Below are 20490 nucleotides of genomic sequence, written 5' to 3'. Positions count from 1 at the left end.
CCCACATCTAACACATTAGACTGTTTGCTATTTCCCAGCTTGTGGACACTTTACACCTCCTGCCATTGCTCACATGGGCCCTTTTCCTAGAGTCCCTGTCCCTTTCCAGCCTGAAATAGTCTCTCATTTTTTCAGTTCTTTTAGCCCTTTGTGTTTCTTTTAGGGACTAAGTCACCTTACATTATTCTCTAGCTATTTGAAGTGGTGACTTCTGTACCCTCTTTAAAGGCAAGGCCCATATCTATGCCTCTTTCTACCCTTTGCATCCCAAAGTGTCTTGCCGCTTTTCATAATATCATCTTTGTTTGTAGTGAGAGCTTACTATGTGTTGGTTGTAATTAATTTTTGTTACAAGTGCTTGTTTTTTAAGCTATAGAAGAAAGAAGCATGGGAGCAAAATCAGCGTGAGGGCCCTGGTAGGTTACAGCTTTTAGTGGAAGGTGAAGAATTTGGTGGCAGGCGCCAAGGGGATGTTAGGTGTAACTCACCTGGTACATCTCCCCTTCTCCATTTCTTCTGCAAATGTGCACAGTTTCCCTAACTTTAGTCCAGAACTGATATTCCATAGGCTGCAACTGGATCTCTTCTGATTCACTTAGAGAGCAATGCAAGGGCTCAGCTGCAGGTGTGAGAGCTGTGTTGGCAAGGCCCCAGGACAGAGTGCTCTCTGTGGCAGGTGGTAATTCTCAGTCGCATTTAAACCATGCATTGTGGGCTATTCTACCAATCACATTTTATCCACCCCTGAGTTAAGAACTTACATAAGCCTTCCTCATGACTGGCCCTTTCTAGTGGAAAGTCTGACAGTTAATTTTATTAACACTTCTCAATGGGTGTCTGTAAACTTTTGAGTCCAGTTGCTTCAGTACCAGAACTCTTTAACTACCTTAAGAAAGATTCAAGGAGAGCCATTGTTGACAGCTTGCCACAGGGGAAGGACAAAGCTAGGAGAATTCCATAGCTTCCTTATGAAAGCAGAACTGAGGAAATGGAAAGAAAGTCTAGCTGGCAGGAATAAGAGAAGAATGAAATGAAATCTACTACTGACCTATGAAGGTTTTCCTCTTGAGTTTTCAGATACACCATTCTCCCATGCCCAGAAGGCTACTGCCCACCAAACCACAAACCTTCTTCTATCTCAGCCACAACTACGCTTCTACCCCCATATTGATAATGTTGTAGCTGTTTTCTTGTCAATTCTGATTAGTTGCCCTCTCAATCATAAGTAGCCCATAAGCAAGACCTGGCTCTATCCTTTTTCACTTCCCCATAAGCAGTTAGTTCAATGTTTTTTTTCCCCACCAAGGCAGATATTCAGTTGTGAGGCAACATTCATAAAAATACTGACTTATATAATGGTACCCAGTAAATGTTTCCTAAACTACACTGCTTTTAATAAGCTCTATCAAAAAAAAATTAGGAATGGTGACTTGACTTTTCATCTCCACTTAAATTGAGGCTTGTGTTGCTTTGCAGAATAGATACGTTGGATATTTTGAAGAAGTGAAACATACCTACGATTGGAATCTTCCTCCAACAAAATTTCTCTTGTTAAAAAAATTCATTATTTATTCAATTCATGGTAAGTGCTTTATATATAATTGAAAAATTGGGCAGATGGGCCAATGTTTCCACTATTTGGAGAGTTTTGCTCATAGTTACATATACAGATGATCCTAACTCATAGCTGTTTTTTTACATATGCTCGCACAGCAATCCTTGGCCATATTGCTAACTCCTAGATGTCCTTCACCTTCCCTTTTCCATCACCAAATTTGGGAGTTTTATCCCCTTCCCTTCTGTCCTGTTCTCATTGCTCCTCTGGCCTCAGGCCACGATGGACTTTTCAGGGTAGAGCCTCTGATGGAGGAGAGAAGGACCCATGTACCCTTAAGACTGCTTGTTTCTCATAACCAACTCTAGTTTGGGTTCGTCTTGGTGGAGGTGTCCCTGTATCATTTTCTCACCTACTCCTTTCCTAGTTCCTTTTTTTTCATCACCCTGGGCTTCCCCTTTCCCCTCTCTCCTCCCTTTGTAACCCTCTCACTACCAGCAACTCCATCAAGATGTGTTAAATACCCAAACAGCAAATTAATTTTATTTTATTTGTTGCCACGTAACTACTGAATGCCTGCTCTTGGCCAGGCCTTGTGCTAGTGTTTCCCTGCCAGTAAGGAGTCCATGGGTCAGTAAAGAAAAGAACTAAGTACATAGATAAAAAGCCGACCACAGCACTGGGGTACACAGTGTTGGAGATATTGAGGAAAGCCTCCTAAGGGGCAGCACTTCCTCCTTGCCTGAATCTACATGAAAATGGAAAGGGTTGGGAAAACATGGGGCTCCGTGGAGGTGTGTCTCAGCCCCCTAGTGGTTACCAAGTATTACCAGTAGTAAAAATCCCTAAACTTCAAAAGAGCTGACTATGTGCCTGCTTCCAGACCGTTAGGAGAGAATAAAGCTATGGCTGGAATCCACCATTGCCCAGGGAGGCAAGAAAATTGGTCAGGTTATTCATCTGTGGGACTCAGGAAAGCAGAGAGAGAGAACTGTCCTCTATCACCTATCTCACTTCCGCCACACACATCCTACCCTCAGGGGAGGCGGGAAAGCAAAAGCAGGGATGTGTCAGTGTGGAGAGGTTGGGATCTCACCATCTCCCACTGCCAGAAGGCAGCAAGGGGGTTATGCTTCTGAACTTCTAAAGCAAACCTCTTGTAACAGGTGGATTGTGGATTGTGAGAAGGTACTAGTATACTGGTATCCACCTAGACATCCTAGTTCTTTTTAGCCTTCTAAGAAGGCATACAAAATAAGATCTGGATATATTTTCTTTAACATTTTGTCCAACTATTCAGAAATAAAAGAAGCCTTTAAAATATAAATTAAAACTGCATTATCACAAAAATGATACTTGTTCATTAAAATATAAAATGCTTTAAAAAATTATTTGCATATGTTTGTTTCCCCTACACATACCTCCACTACTTCTTGGTGGTGGTGAGAAGTGTTAATGGATTACCACAAACAGATTACATAGGTTTCTGACTTCTGAAAACAAACTTCAACCCAGTAGCATTGCTTCCGTGGGAAATTTTGGTCCAGATTTCCAAACAAGCAGCTGTGCAAGAAGACCCTTGAAACCCAGCCTGTTCTGGCGGGAGACTGCCTGAGTATATATAATGAGCAACTGTTTTTGAAAAGGCTTTGTAGACTGCAAAGTCCTCTACAAAGTCCATTATGACTGCTTCATGGGAGCTATGTGAATTAAGAGGGATAGGGTTGTGGTGGAGCCTAGTGACTGACCTCACTTGGAACCCTGACTGTTGTCAGAACCCCCAAGGATAGACGTGCCAGGCTTGTTCAGTAGGTGGCAGAAGGTAGGGGACAGCAGACCTTGCACTTCTTCCTTTCCACACTCAGCAGAGCCCAGCAAAAAGAGCTAGGTTGCTTTATTCTGCAGTGTGAGTGGCAACATAGTCTGCTGTTGGAGCAGTTTCTCCCACAAAGAAATTTAAACCCAACTATAAAACCAACTCAGTAGTGTGACAGCTTCTATTATAGCTGAGTGTATACTCTTCCTCAATTTCCTGTTGGTTAACAGTAGAAATGACAGTATCTAAACAAACCTTTGTGAGCATTAAACTATTCCATGCAGACAAACAGGCATTTAATCTAATGAAGTTTTAATGTGCTCCTATAATATGAATAGTGAGAATAGAATTAGTGTTTCAAAATTCTAAGCTTAAAAATGTGCTTAATATGCTATACAATTTCATATGTTGTCTCAGTCTGATACTATATCCTAAGACTGTGACTTTTCTCTTATTAATATTTTGAATTTTATTTAAACCCTATGGTGACATTGTTTAGTTAAAAATAATAAGGTGCAGATCTGAAGAACAGAGGAACTAACCCAAATTTATAAGCATTGCAGATGAAGTCTAGTGGAGAATTTCATGGGCTTGATTTCCTAGTCTCAGGCTAACATAAAACAGATAATTTTAAAAGTCCAATCTGAGATTCTTCATGAAGAGTTCCAGATAGAACACTGAGATGTGACCTTCGCTGTTCAATACTGTGTGGGTCTAGTCTCACAGAGTAGACTGAATGAAGCCTATATGGCAAGTTAAAATTCTTCCTGCACCTGTAAAAATAATCAGGCCAAACCTAATGGGATCACTCTTATTTTAAAATAAAAATAATCTTCCTTTGAGATTATTATCACAACAGAAAGGGGATGGATGTAAAGACCACCAGAAAAAAGTATGAGAAAGACTTAGAAATGGGTAATATCTTGTTTAGTGTACCCTTCTGGGTTTATCTCTGCCTTTCCTCCTTTTATTGTCTTTGAGCTATTTTACAATTTTGGAAGTTGTAGAAAACTGATATTAAGGCAGATACAGTAGTCCTCCATTATCTGTGGTTTCACTTTCTGCGTTTTCAGTTACTCATGGTCAACTGCAGTCCAAAAATAGGTGAGTACAGAACACTAAGATATTTTAAGAGTCAGACCACATTCACATAACTTTTATTACAATATATTGTTATAATTTTTCTATTCTATTATTGTTGTTAATCTCTTACTGTGCCTAATTTATAAACTTTATCATAGATATGGATGTGTAGCAAAAAGTATAGTATATATAGGGTTCAATACTGTACGCAGTTTCAGATGTACACTGGGTGTCTTAGAATGTATTCCCTGTGAATAAGGGGGGACTGCTGTAATTTTTGTCCATATAAATGCAAATTAGCTGTGTCCAGTGGAATGCAATTGGTTATAGACCCATTTTGGCAAATGTTAAATTGTTAAAAATGCAAGGTACAAGACAGTGCTATTGTATGCAACCATTTCTGTAAAACAAAAGGAGGAATAATATGTATTCATATTTGTGTGTATTTATATATATAAAACATCTTGGAGGATATATATTCATATTTGATTCTATATGCATAAAGGCAAGAAACTAATGGTAGCGGCTGTATATTCAGAGCTGAGGAACTAAACAGGTGGAGAACTGGTGAGATGGTGAAATTTTGCTTCATGTCTTTTTCAGTTTTTTATTTTTAAATTGTGTAAATAATATTTAAATTACTTTATTTTATTTTATTTATTTATTTATTTATTTTTGAGACAGAGTCTCACTCTGTTGCCTGGGCTAGAGTGCCATGGCATCAGCCTAACTCACAGCAACCTCAAACTCCTAGGCTCAAGCAATCCTACTGCCTCAGCCTCCCAAGTAGCTTAGACTACAGGCATGCATCACCATGCTCGGCTAATTTTTTCTATGTATTTTTAGTTGGCCAATTAATTTCTTTCTACTTTTAGTAGAGACGGGGGTCTCACTCTTGCTCAGGCTGGTTTCAAACTCCTGACCTCGAGCAATCCGCCCGCCTCAGCCTCCCAGACTGCTAGGATTATAGGCATGAGCCACCACGCCCGGCCAATTTAAATTATTTTAAATCTTTACATGTGTCGGAATTTAAGCTTATAAATCCATGCTCTTTTCTTGTCATGTGATTAAGTATTTGACTTAGTTTAGTTCTACATTTCACAGCTTTCTTGTAGACAGCAATAGAAAGTAGTTCTGTGCCTGGAATGGAACAGAGGGAACTGAGGCAAGAAACTGTAATTCCTAAAGACAGATTAACAGCCTAGAGTTAGTGAAAACAAAATTAAATAAAAACAAACAAAATATGAGACTAGCAATCAAGAATGATTAATATACTATTTTATTAGAATATTTTTTAAAATTCTCTACCTTTTGTTTTGTGCATATTTGCAGGGTTGAAATATGCAGGGTTGAAAGGAAAGCAATAAAAATTAATTGGAGGCTTGAGAAAGTAGTTCTTTCAGGAAATGCTAAAGAAAGTGGATCATTTGAATTGAAAAAAGGGGCAACAGACCATTTGTCTGTAAATATATACTAAACATCACAGGAATGTTTGAATTTAACTATTCTGTATTTTCATAGAGATTGCATTAGGAATTGTACTTAAAGTAGGGCAAGAATAATTTAAACTACAGTATTTATTAAAAGAATCATCATGGTTAGGCCAGGTGAGGTGGCTCATGCCTATAATCCTAGCATTTTCGGAGGCCAAAGCAGAAAATTTGCTTGAGGTCAGAAGTTTGAGACTAGCCTGAGCAAGAGCAAGACCCCATCTCTACAAAAAAAAAAAATAGAAAAAAAATTAGCAGGGCGTGGTGGCATGTGCCTATAGTCCCAGCTACTCAGGAGGCTGGGCCAGGAGATTTGCTTGAGCTCAGGAGTTTGAGGTTGCAGTGAGCTATGATGATGCCACCACACTCTAGCAGGGGGGACAAAAAGAAAAAAAAAGAAACTTCATGATTAGAAGTCTGAAGAAAGCAACATATTAATATTAGCAAAAAGGGTTGCAAGTCACCTTCCCTAAATTTTTTTTCTAGAAAGTTGAAGTGGTAAGATTCTAAGTCATGCAAGCAGAAGTATATGTCTTTTTTCTCTGTCTTTAGTCTTATAAATTCTGCTTTGGGAGACAGGATTGGGCTTTTGAAGCCCCATTTCTCAAAGACAAAATCTATGCAAGACCAAATGATTAAATATTGACACATTGATAGCTGGGATAATTTTTTTCTTTTTAATCCATAATGTTAATTGGTGAGACATTTTGATCTTTTCTCCGACCAGCCTAACTTTTTAATTTCATTTAGGACTCGGAAGTGGCAATGGATGTGATCTAACCATGCAAGTGATAATGAAGCAAAGTATTATTTATTCCTGTTCTTCATCCCAAAATGCTAAGGTAAGAGAAAACATATGAACTGAAAATTCTGGTGTTTGTTTTAAAGCTCAATGTCAAATCAGCATTTTGACCTTACCAAACCATAACTTATCATAATGAGATGCCATGTTGTTTTCTGGTTACCATCCAACTTGGTGTCACTGAAGGTTTGGATGCAAACCATTAATAAATTAACCACATTGTTCAAAATAGTTTTTTTCAGGATACTTTCCAGAATACATTTTAGTACAGAGTGTTGCTTTTCCTTTTATTTTCCCGCAAATGCTGAGCATGTTCCCAGGAATCTATCGAGGTTTTAAATTCACCTATCTGGTCATTTTAGGCATATTCTCTTCTTCTGGATCATTTTATCTTTTATTAAATGATTCTAAAATTTTAGTGTGCATGAAAACCACCTAGGAGCTTGTAAAGATAAGCATTCCTAGGTTGTACTAATGTCTGATTCAGGAAACTAGAATTGGGCCCAGGAACCTATAGACTTAGAAATGTCCCGAGTGATTCTAACTCAGAGGGTCTATGGGATGACACTATGAGAAACGATGCAAGAGTGGGAGGAATCTCTTTATCCAAAGTAATGTTTTTCTAAAATGAAGAAATGCCTCAAACTATAGGCCTTTTCTGAAACAATAAGAGAGCTTCCTTCATGGGTCTAAGAATCACAAACTTTTATAATTTCCCCCCAGGCTTTTGCCTCAAATTCTCCTATTACCAGCCCTATTCCTCTCCCCCTACTTTTTCTGGACTCTCCTAATTGAAGGCATTCGCCAAGGGCTGATCTTTGGCTTTCTATTCTTATTGCAGCAAATATTCTATTCTTGGTTATACTCACCCATTCTGCTTCTTTAAATTATTTGTTCTCTCATTTACTGAACAGATATTTATGAACACCCAATGAGTTGTAGATGTAGGAGCTACAACCTGGACAGTCTCCATTCCAGCAATTCAAACAAATTAGTCAATCCAAATTTATCAAATGAGCTTTTCCTCTGCTTCTGCAAATAGCACCAACATTCTACCACTCGGGCCTTAAAATTTCATAGTACCTTTGATTCTGTTTTTGCTTTGGCCCCCTAGTATGCAATTAGTCACCAGTTCCTGTTGATTATACGTTTGAAATTTTTCTACGCTCTCCCTACCTTTCTGTTCCCACTGCCACTACCTAGTCCGAGACCTCATTTGCTCATGCCTAGACTTCTAAAATAGTCTCCTTCACCCTTTCTTTCTCCTTATACAATGCAGTATATAGAGTCCCGAAATACGCATCCTGAAATATTGTTTTCATTGTGAAAAGCTGTAGGTAGAGCAAAAGACAGACTGTGTGCCCATGGTCAAAGTTACCGTCTGGCTCAGCATTTTATCTATAAAATAAACATCACATCACAAATGTTGTAGGAATTAAATTAGATAATATATATGAAGTTGCTTTGTGAACTATAAATCACTAAATAAATGTTATATATGATAATCATCAGGCCACTTTGTTATATAGAAAATGTCCCATTATATTCTTTAACAACTTCACTCTTATTTCCCTGGCTTTTGTGCTCTCAAGATATAATAGCCCTATCATACCTGAGCTTATTTCCTTCACACACCCAGTCTTGATCATATAGCTTGACAATTATATACCATTCTACTATCATTTCTTATGTGTATAGCTGAGTCTGCACCTTCTTTTGTAGTTTTCACAGGACCTAGCAGAGACCTTCATTATTGTGGGTGCCATTATTTTTGAGGGTGACTCAATAACAAAGAAGTACTTAGTATAGCTTCAAAGTCATCATTACAAAAACTTGACCTATCTTTGATCACTGGTCCAGCAGCCTGCAATGGATATGGCCTATGATCCCATCAACAAATGCAATATTCTTGATAAAACATGATGATTTATGCATTGCTTTTTGAATGTCAATGCCAGCTTTAAAATTGAGTTTCTTAATGTATTCTCAAAAGAGGCCTCAACATATAAAAATCAGATGACATTTACAATAACATTTAGCAATAATATTTAATTGACTAACCTCTAATAGAAAGTTGAATACTTTACTTTTCAAAAGAGCCCCACCATAACCCTCAAACATGTTGGCCTTTAAAAAATACAAACATATCTGGAGGCTCTGTTGGAATAAAAAAACAGAAAAGCAAAAATAAAAATATATGTATAAACAGTAGTATTTCAACTTTATAGAAAAGATTATTAATATTTATTTATACATGTAGTGATTGGGCTATGAGATCAGAAGTACTTGATAAATATTGGAAGCCTTGATAAGTGAAAATGAACTTCACTGTTTTCATGAGCTAGGTTTATAGTTCTGAATTCCTTGTGTCCATTCACAGATTTTTCATGACAGTGAATCAAACAGAGTAATAATACATATATTCAGCTGTCCACCTTTGTGCGATGATGTGAAAATGCAGTTTTTCCTTTGTTCCGTGAGTAAGCAAGAAACAGCCTCTTCCAATTGTCCTTGTCTGGTGTTTTAATTGATTTTGGCTTGGAGTTTCCTTTGCTACAGTTTCCAACAAGGGAAATAATGGATGTTAACTCTTTGCCAGGGAGGTGTAGGAAAACAACAAATCAGATCTATAACAAAGTTTTTAAAAATAAGAACATATATAATTTGAAAAATTTTTGCTCACTTGTTTTTTTCTAAATTCTATATAATTTACATATATTAATTTTCAAGTAAGAAAAAATACAAAAGTCAAGATGCTAAAGATATATTTTACTGCATAACAGTGATCACATTTTTGTTTTGCATCGTTAAAACACATTGCTCCCCATAATTCATAAAACACTTTAAAGTAAGAGAGATTTGACTTTTCTCTGAGTTGATATTATAAGGTTATAAATAGCATTTATTAATTCAGTATTTACTTTATTAAAAATGAGAATTTCTCCAATTGTCATTAATCTGAATATGATGAGTATATAATTTATATTAACCAGTCATAAAATGTATATCTGAATATTATTCTGTTTATAACAAATTTCTAAGCCTAATATTAGTTTTAATTCACTGTACTATTAAATTGTCAACCAGAACTGCCAACAAGTAAGTATGTCGATCAATTTAAAATTTATTTCCTGTACCCTCCTTCATCCCCTTTTACTACCTGTTGGAGGAGAATCTATTAAGTATGAAGTGGTAAATGTATTGAAGGAAGTGACCTGGATAGTTCCCATATCAGATGTCGCCCCTTGAAGAATGGAGTCACTGAATTCTTGCTCAAACAGTGGTCTCTAAGCAAAAGCATTGGTGTGAAGGTCACTGGCCCAGGGGACCTTGGGGAATAGTCAGCCTTTACGATTATCAAGAGCCATGAGATGAATGCACTTTAAAAAATGTTTAGATATTTCTGTCATCACCAATAATGAGGGTTAATTATTCAATATAGCTGCTCTTTGTAGAAATGGATAATAAGTGTTGTGTTTTCTCCTAATTTGGTCTTGAGCTCTCTCTCTGGAGAGCGACTATTAACTCTACGCCTGCTCAGATGGGGCTCCAGGTGAGGTGGTTGTGGATGTTTACAGTGTGCTTTTCACAGGATACTTCTTTATCCTAGTGGATGGCTTAATGCCTAAGTGTCTGACCCATAACCAGGTATCTCTCTCACAGAAAATTTGTTTATGGCAGACACCCTAGTGGCTCTTGTCTGGCCTGTATCCAGTTTATTCCTACCAAAATAGCCACTGACTGGGAGGAGAGTTAGAGTTAGGTGTGTTGGTCAGGTGAAATGGATGGCGAAAGCAGCACAACAAAACACATGAAATAACAGAGGCAGTTTTATTACTTACAGATTCCAGAGAAAAGAGGGCAGCACACCTCTCAGGGCCAACTTAGAAGGGTGGAGCCATCCTTAAGGCCTGAGCTTGACTAGTGGGGTGGGGAGCAACAGAGAGACAGGGACCTGAGAGTTGAAGCCTTTTGCAGGGTCCAAGGTGCTACCTGAGCAGGTTTCCTGGAGGGAGGTCTAATTGGCAGGTTTAATGCAAGCAGGCACAAGTTTCACGGAATTATGCTGTGACTGAGAGCGGGTCCCTATGACATATCCACACAATCCATATGGAGTATGGGGGTCTGTGGGGTGAGGCAAGTAGGCTATACTAGTTCTCCCACAGGGAAGTAGTCACCAGGAGGTGGCTGTATAAGGCACATATCTGGATCAATCACATTAAGGAATTGGGAGGAGGTGGAGAACTGGAAACTGTGTCAAGGGCGACTGAGCCTTGCTCTGGTGTAAGAAAGTCCAACATATTTAAAATGGATGCTGAGGCTACATAAAATCATAAAAATTCACTATAATATGTTTGGGTATACACACACACACACACATATAGATAGAGAGAGAGAGAGAGAGAGACATCGGCCCTTTGTAGATTCTGTTTAGCACTATCTGAATAAAATGAGTTTAAAGTGTTTAAATTTATAAATATCTATCATGGAAAAATACATTTCCTTGAAAATTTTGATATAAACAGAAAGAGAAAGCAACAGCATTCTCATAAAGCCTCCTTCTTTGTGTGTTGAGTGTACTGTTAGACTATAGAGTGCTGCATATTTAATGACTATAATTGATAAATATATAAAGGAATAAAGGAAGTAATTTAAATCCTTTTGGAATGATTAGTTCCCAGCATCAATTTTACTATGAAAATAACCTTTCTTTTAACCATATCTTTTTAGGGTGTTCCTAAATACTATACCAAGTGCCAATTTTTCTTTTGGTTTCATACATCTTTTATAAGGAATAACAGGTATGGATATAATATAATCCATTAGACACAGTCTAATCTTCAATATCTGTGTGTAAGGTGTAATGACAAGTCTTTCGCCAGTTGTCATAAGCTCAATTTATAGAAACCGTAAAATCTTTGAGTCACCCTTCTTCATTGCCTTACTCCTCTTAATCTGGTTATTTTAAAAATACAATTGTTCTTGAAACCCACTGTTGCATTATCCTCAAGATCCATGCCATAGAACTGTGTTATAAATTAAAAACTACTATAATCAGAACTTGAGCATGATAATAAATTCCTCCCATGGGAGTTTAATGAATCTGCTCAGTGCCTTGAATATGGCAGGTCCTCAAGTAGCTGTTGAGTTACTCATAACTGACCACTACCAAATTATATGCTAAGTAAGGTGGGATATCTAGGGAGGCTTCAGCTAGCTGAAAAGCTGATTGATACACATATCTGGAGCAGAAGTTACATGACACAATAAATATTAAGAAGATAGCTGGAAAATCATTAATTGATAGTCTTCCACTTAAACATGACTTTCTTATAACTAAATGGGGAAACTTTTTTTTAAAAAAAGTAATTACCTGCTGGGTGCAGTGGCTCAAGCCTATAATCTCAGCACTTTCGGAGGCTGAGGCAGGAGGATTGCTTGAGGCTAGAAGTTGGAGACCAGCTTGGCAACATAGTGAGACCCTGTCTCTACAGAATATAAAAAACATTGGCCAGGCATGGTGGTGCACGCCTGTAGTCCCAGCTACTTGGGAGGCGGAGGTGGGAGGATTGCCTGAGCCCAGGTGTTTGAGGTGGCGGTGAGGTATGATGATGCCACTGCACTCCAGCAGCCTGGGCAACAGAGCAAGACCCTGTCTCTAAAACAAACAAAAAAAGGTAATTAATAATTGGATTTGAAGATTTTTATTCCAAAGAACTTTCTACCATATCTGGAAACTCATTCCTGAGTCTAGAAGTTCTCTTTAAGGACTGTTTGTTCTGTGGTGGTGAAAAATTGAGATTTTTTGGTATCACCATACTATCTGATACAAATGGAAAAAATATATTTTAAAAATCATTGAAGCCAGAGTTGAAGAAGTGGTTGTGATTATATGTGGCATGAGTTAATAGTTATTGTTATATCTAAACCTAGTCTTTTAAGTCTGAACTTGACCTAATAACCCCTCAAGTCCATTAAGGCAACCTGGTCTACATACTTGTAATACACACATATTTAATGGACTTTTATAGAGTAAACTTTAGATTTGATGGAATATTTTTACTGATTTTTTTCCTGGATGTATACAAACAATGAACTTTGACTCATAACATGAGCAAAGTTCCTCAAACAGTGAGATCTGGAGCTTCATTTGGTGCTACTCCTCAGAAGTGCTTCCTTTTAAGGAATGCATTTTTTTTCTTTAAAACACCCTGTTCATGGTTACGGGTTCAGTGGCTTACCCCTGTAATCCCAGCACTGTGGGAGGCTGAGTGGAAGGCTTGCTTGAGCCCAGGAATTTGAGGTTGCAGTGAGCTATGGTGACACCACTATACTCTAAAAGCAAACAAACAAAACATCATATTCATACTGGAGAAGCAACAAGTTAGATCACTTATATATAAGTTTCTAGAGATTTCTATAACATTTAAATTTATATACTACTTGGTAAAGCTGTATTTATTAGTCATGAGATCGTTGTTTAACCAAAAATGCCAATTTCCATCATTTAAAAGAGACACAGTATTTTCCTGGGTTTTAATACACACCTAGTCTCTGAATGATTTCTGTCACATATAGAAATGTAGATATTTTATTAAGCCTGGATCTCATGATTCCATAAAAAGCAATGTTAAAAGAATCAGCAGCATGTGTCACTGAAGATTAGATACTTTACATCTCACCAGAAAGGTGGAAGGAAACAACTGAGACACAGAAAAAGGGGCTAGGGCTCTAATCATGGTGAGCAAGTCCTTTTCTTAAAAAGCTCTACCAAGGTTGCCCCCCTGCATGGCTTTTCAGTTAGCCCTAAAATAAAATATAATAATTTTTTTCTATTCTTAGGCTTTATCTACCAAGAAATGAATTGGACAAACTCCATAAACCAAAAGCATGGAAAATTTACCAGCCAGACTTTGCAGTAGAAATTTATTTTGAGGAGATAATAATCTAGAGTTGGTATCTGGTTACTGAATTATTGTCCTCCCAATCCCCTTCACATTTATGTCTTCTAAGCCTATTTTCTTACTATAAATATATTCTTGAGAAATACATTAAATATATATAAATAAAACATCAATGGCTTATTTTTTTCTTTTTTGAAAGAACATACTTCACACAAAGTTTCTGTCTTATATTTAGATTAATTTGGGACACAATACACAGGAACATTAGGTATCATTTTGAAGAACTTTGAAATAGAACTCTCATATCAAAATAATTGAGATATTAAAAAATTGTGATCCCTAATACCCATTTACTTATATATTTTTGGACATTTATTTTCTGCTTTGTTTCACATTTGTAGTTTCATTTTCTATTTTCTTGTAGTTTCTATTTTCTTCCTCTACTTGATTTACAAACTGTTAACAAAGAGATTTGCAGTGAAGACTAGGTTTTAAACCCAGGGTAGAGAAATGTTTCACACAAGCAGTCCCCCACCCCCACCAAACACAAACACACTTTTCTCTTGTTCCAAGCACTATCCAGGTAACTTACTTGACAAGCTTCCTTTAATTACACCCAAACATAGAGAGGAGGTTAAGAGGACAAAGAACCTTCAGTAACTTCTGCTTTTGTTTAACATCGTAAGTGAAGTCAAAGAAATACGTGTTCTTAATCTAGATTTATTATTTTGAATTTCACCACCTCTGCTCACAACCAGCTTCACCTAGGCTTGGGGAAACACTATGAAGGAAGGTCCCCTTTTCATTATAAACTCTGATCAGTCCTGTCTCCACAGGAAATCATAATCATTTTCTTTTTGGTATTGGGCGCTCCTTTATTCAAAGTACCTTTACTGCCACTCTATCTTCAGGCCATGATTGTCCTTGAAAAGAGTTCCATTTTGGCTTTATTGAAAGTATCCTTATTTGAATGATTTTCCTTTTATTAACAAGGCTCTCAACAATTCTAGACCAAGGTGAATTCATCAGGAAATGAAAGGCAGCAACGAACAAAACAAGTATCTCTGTTAAAACACAGTATGCTCATTCCTGAAAAACCTTGTACTCTACAGAAAAATAAATGCTTTGTGGCTCCAAAGCAACTTTGTATCCAGCGCATTAAGCATTTGGACCACCCAGCTCAGCAGCTTGGAAGTCTGGAGGTTTCCACAGAAGTTTTTTTTTTTTTTCAAATAAAGAAATACAATAATACTTTAGAGAAGGACTGAGTGTGCCAAAGTGGCACAGACAGGAGTAGAGCTCCAAGCCATGGTGGTGGGCACAGAAGGTGTCAACCTGCCAGGAGCCAAAGAGCTCTGTAAGGCTGGCGGGTGGCCTGGCTGCAGGTGCTTTTTATTTTTTTCTAAATATCCTAAAACAGTCACAACTGCCAGCGCAGCAGCCCAACTAAAGGCTTTTTCCTTTACGTCCCCTAATCTGGCTACTATTGGTGGAAAAGATCACAGAACATGCTTTCAATTTCCATGGTATTAATAATTTCCATGGTATTAATAATATTTTGTTAATATATTGATTATATATTAATATTAATAATTAACATATTACATTATTGATTGTATTAATATTATTGTCTGTCATTGGTGTTACAGAAATGTGTGAGCAAAATGTAGATTGTACTATTTTATTTAAAATTCAAGCAGCAGTAATCTACAGAGGACAGAGTACATGGTGGGCTTAGGTGAACAGGGGGAAACATAGCTGGCTCAGTGAAGAGTAATATATGTCTCTTCTTTTTTTCATGAAAGAAGTCATCTTGCATTATTTTATTTTTTCTTTGTTTTATGTAGAGTTGGTTTTTTAGTGAAATACAAATGGTTAATAAATTACTAAATTGTCCCTAATTCTTTTTTTTCTTTTCTTTTTTAATTTTAATAGATTAAGGGGTACAAGTGTTTTTTTTGTTACATGGATGAATTGTATAGTGGTGAAGTCAGGGCTTTTAGTGTACCCATACTCCAAATAGCATACATTGTACCTGATAGGTAGTTTTTTGATCCCTTAACCTCTTCCCACTCTCCCCACTTCCAAGACTCTAAAGTCCCTTATATCTGTGTGACCATGTATACTTATCTTTCAGCTCCCAGTTATAAATGAGTATACATGCAGTGTTTGTTTTGCCATTCCTGAAATACTTCAAATAGGGTTATGGCTTCTAGCTCCATCCAAGTTGGTGCAGAAGATACTTTTCCATTCTTTTTTATGGCTAAGCCACCACACCTTCCAGGCTCTTTTTTTATTCCATATGAAATTTAGAATTATTTTTTCTAATTCTGTGAAAAATGACATTGGTATTTTGATAGGAATTGCATTGAATTCGTAAAGCACTTTGTGCAGTATGAACATTTTAACAATGCTTATTCTCCCAATCTATGAGTATGAGACATTTTTCCATTTGTTTTTGTCATCAACGGTTTCTTTTTTCAGTGTTTTGTAGTTCTCCTTTCACCTCCTTGGTTAAGTAGATCTTTCACCTCAGTTAAGTAGATTCCTAGGTATTTTATTGTCTTTGCAGCTATTATAATGGTATTGAGTTATTGATTTAACTTAAACCTAGACTATTATTAATGTATAGAAATGCTACTAATATTCCTGGATACTATGTGTATTTGACATTTCATGAGAAAAGGGAAATATTTACCTTCTTCATTTTATTAACAATAAGTTATTCAATGTGAAAATGATCTCTACCACACAAATTTATAACACACAACTATTAACTAATTACGTCATGGTTCTTGTCCATATGTGCAGAGAAGAAAACACTACTGATTTTTAGGGTTATCCTAGTTTTGCAATTTGAAAAAAAATATCTGTAATTCAAGAATTCACTCAAATCTAATAAATTTAGCTTTAAAAACAATCAGAGATACTGATGAAATAAATCAAGACAAAAAAGATGTTTCTTTTTTATTTAATCTCACCTATTCATTTTGGTGCCAAAGAAATCGTGGCCCAAAGAGGTTAGACTCGCCCAGGACTCCAGGCTGTCAGAAGCTCGACCCACTAACCCCAGTCTCTTCCTCCTAGGGCACAGTTAACAGGATCCACTCTTCCTTACTAACTTCCTGCCAAAACACACTGTCTCTCGTTAAAAATAAAAATCTTGTCTGACGGGATTTACTTACAGGACCAACTGGCACAATTTATCGGCTTAAAATCTGAAGATTCGGGGCACCCAACAGAGCAAAGAGGACAGGAGGCGCTTGCACCCACTCCTCCCGAGTGCTAACCCGCTCCCCAGCCTGTGGGCCTGCGCTTGGACTACGCGGCTCCGCTGTCCCTTCAGGGCCCCAGTGAACCTGGAAACCCCTCTCCCCTTTCAGGACCTCGCGACCAACAGGCGTGCCACGCCGGGTCGCCGAGCCAACGCCGGGCTTCACAGGCTGCACCCAGGACGGGAAGCTGAGCAGAGGCGGCGTCCAGGGCTGGCCAGCGCCCGGCTGCAGAACAGCCCCAGGGGGGCTGCGCCTCGTGGCGACTGGGCGGACCGAGATGAAGACCGCACGGTGCGGGGCTGGGCGCGGGGGGCAGGAGCAGCAAAACGCAGGGCTTCGCCGAAGGACCTGCTGGGAGTTGCCAGGGCTGCCGTCCGGCCGCCAGAGGCTCGGGTGTCCCCGGACGACGTCCGTTTCCGCGACAGAGCCGAAGCTGCGGACGGCTCGCGGTCCTCCCCGCCTGGCCCCGCCATCCGCCCTGCTCGAGGGGGAGGCGGAGCGCGTCCGCCTTGCTCCGAGCTTGCGCAGGCGCGTGTGTCCCCTCGTCCTCCGCCTTTTCTCCAGAAACACCGAGTGGGACCAGATGACCGACGGCACGCGAGGTCCCTCGCGCCTCCGGGGATGCCGCCGTGCAGCCGCAGAGAAGGTCCCGGAGAGCCACAGCCGCCGGCCCCCGCGTCCCACTCGGGACGAGCAATCCGCAGAAGCCTCAAGGTCCTCCCTGCCCGGCAGGACTCGCGCGGGGTACAGAGTCAGCCTTGGACTCGGGGAGCGCCGTCGCCGCCCGCGTCCGGGGGACCCGGGACGGGCCGCGGAGCTCCAGACGGCTCGGCGCCCTCCTCGGGCCCAGCACTCCTGCTGGCCGCGCTCTGCCCCAGTTAGGCCGGTCCCACTGTTCTGATGATCTGGGAAGCGGTTCTCCCTCGGCTTTGTGGAAGACGTACGTAAACACCCAGAAAACCCAGGACTATCTACCGGGACACTCAAAACCGCGCCCGCTCCCGTGTCGCTGCGCCGCACCGACGGCCAACCGCCGCTAGAGGGCGCCGCGAGCGGCCGCGCCGCGCCGCTCTACCTCTAGAGGGCAGTCTAACACTAAGACCCAGACTAGGCCGGCGCGGTGGCTCCCGCCTGTGATCCTAGCACTCTGGGAGGCCGAGGCGGGAGCGTCGTTTGAGCTCAGGAGTTCTAGACCAGCCTGAGCAAAAGCAAGACCGCATCTCTACTAAAAAAATAGAAAGAAATTAATTGGACAACTCAAAACAAAACAAACAATATATATATATATATATATATATATATATATACATATAAAATTACCAGGCATGGTGGTGCATGCCTGTAGTCGCAGCTACTCCAGAGGCTGAGGCAGGAGGATCGCTGGAGCCCAGGAGTTTGGAGGTTGCTGTGAGCTAGGCTGACGACAGGGCACTGTAGCCGGGCAACAGAGTGAGACTCTGTCAAAAAAAAAAAAAAGAGACTCTGAATATTTGCATCCTAGATTCAGCTAAGTTAAATTTTTATTTAAAATTGGAGAATAGAAAATGTTAACCATTCAAACTGTAGGGTAGGATATGGGTGATTTTTACTTTATATTTTTGTTCTTGAAATTTATGCAAAAGGAGTTATTTATTTAGAAAGAAAAATAGTGGAGAAATTGGAAGCCTTGTGCACCAATAGTGGGAATGTGAAATCGTGCAGCTGCTATGGAAAATAATATGGTGGCAACTTAAAAAATTCAAAATAGAACTACCATATGATCCGGCTACCCCACTTCTGGGTCTATATCCAAAGAAACTGAAAGCGGGATCTCAAAGAGATCGCTGCACACCCACGTCCATAGCAGCTTGTTCACAATAGAGCAAAGGTGGAAGCATCCCAGATGTTCACTGACAGACAGATGGATAAACAAAATGCGGTACAAGCAATGAAATATTATTCAGCCTTAAAAGGAAAGGAAATCTTGTCATAGGTTACAACATGGATGAAACTTTCACTTCATTTATGCTAAGTGAAATAAGCCAGGCACAAAAGGACAAATCCTGTGATTCCACTTACATGAGATACCCCGAGTGTCAAAATCGTAGATACAGAAAGCAGAATGGTGGTTCTCAGGGGTTGGCAGAGGGGAAGGAGGAGTGGGGAGTCATTATTTAATTGGCCCAGAGTTTTAGTCTAACATATGAAAAGTTCTGGAGATTGGTTGCACAAGCAGGTAAATGTACTTTATACTAAACTGTACACTTAAAATGGTAAAGATGGTCAAACTCCACATAAACTAGAATTCAGAAGCAAATTGATTTAGGGAATAAGCAGCTAGTATATTTTATAGAATGAGTTAGAAAATGATTTTTGCTAGTATATTCCAATTGATTCATGTAATGATCTAGACCTTGGACTTTGAATTACACGTAGTAAATAAAGCACATATTTATCTCTGCTCCCTCCAGAAAGAGACTAAAGGAATCTTTTTTTAAAAAGTACAGGCCCACAAGGTATTTTTTAAAAGTATGTCAGGAGACAGACTGGGCGTGGTGGCTCACGCCTGTAATCTTAGCACTCTGGGAGGCCGAGGCGAGCGGAATGCTCGAGGTCAGGAGTTCGAAACCAGCCTGAGCAAGAGCGAGACCCCATCTCTTATAAATAGAAAGAAATTAATTGGCCAACTAATATATATATATATGGAAAAAATTAGCCGGGCATGGTGGCACATGCCTGTAGTCCCAGCTACTCGGGAGGCCGAGGCAGCAGGATTGCTTGAGCCCAGGAGTTTGAGGTTGCTGTGAGCTAGGCTGACGCCACGGCACTCACTCTAGCCTGGGCAACAAAGCGAGACTCTGTCTCAAAAAAATAAAATTAAAATAAAATTAAAAAATAAAAGTATGTCAGGAGACAAAGGGACAGAAGACGTTAATTTTTGGAAGATGTAAAACTGATAAAATAAACTATTGAATGAAGTGGAGAGAGCTGAAAGTTAAGCACAGAGAAAGGGAAATGCCAATGAAAAGCAAGTCTCAGGGCCCCCCCCATAAACCTGGAAAAGATGAGGATTTGCAGGTACCAAACATGACAGCGTGAGTGAGGAGTAGGAGCTGAAGGGAGTTCATGGAAAGTGGTACAGCTTGGAAGCTAATCAGTTTCCAGCCCTCCCGCTCCTAAAGAAACTCAACGAGAACTGCCCAGACATGGCAGAGGACAGGGATGGGACACTGTGGAAACCGGGACCTTCAGATAAAGTGTACTGAAAGGTGAGCGCCACATGCACACACAACCCACACGCACACCTATACCACACCCAATACACGCCCCACACCCTCACCATACCCAATGCACACCCCACCCCACACCCACCTCACACACCCATGCGCCCCACACACCCATGCACCCCAAACACACCCATACACACACACACACGCCACACCACACCCATTTACACATGCCGCACCACAACACATACTGCATACACCCACATATACACACACCCACATACACACACACCCACACTATGTGCACACATACACACCACACACATCACATACACACAGGACACACTGCAACACACAC

At 39.6% G+C, this 20490-nt stretch overlaps 1 protein-coding gene across 1 annotated transcript in view; it reads left to right on the top strand.

Annotated features, from left to right (window-relative positions):
• The window catches only part of TPTE2 (transmembrane phosphoinositide 3-phosphatase and tensin homolog 2), a 101460-nt gene extending 87675 nt beyond the window's left edge, over positions 1-13785 (top strand). The window contains exons 22-26 of the mRNA XM_076009565.1: positions 1477-1586; positions 6705-6786; positions 9127-9222; positions 11478-11548; positions 13590-13785. Of these exons, the coding sequence (XP_075865680.1) occupies positions 1477-1586; positions 6705-6786; positions 9127-9222; positions 11478-11548; positions 13590-13698 (468 nt within the window). The 3' untranslated portion in view covers positions 13699-13785. The remainder of the gene's footprint in view (positions 1-1476; positions 1587-6704; positions 6787-9126; positions 9223-11477; positions 11549-13589) is intronic.
• Positions 13786-20490: the final 6705 nt, after the last annotated feature.

The sequence above is a fragment of the Microcebus murinus genome, chromosome 13, assembly GCF_040939455.1.
Source record: "Microcebus murinus isolate Inina chromosome 13, M.murinus_Inina_mat1.0, whole genome shotgun sequence".
Lineage (NCBI taxonomy): Eukaryota > Metazoa > Chordata > Mammalia > Primates > Cheirogaleidae > Microcebus > Microcebus murinus.
This window is presented reverse-complemented; position numbering and strand designations above follow the sequence as displayed.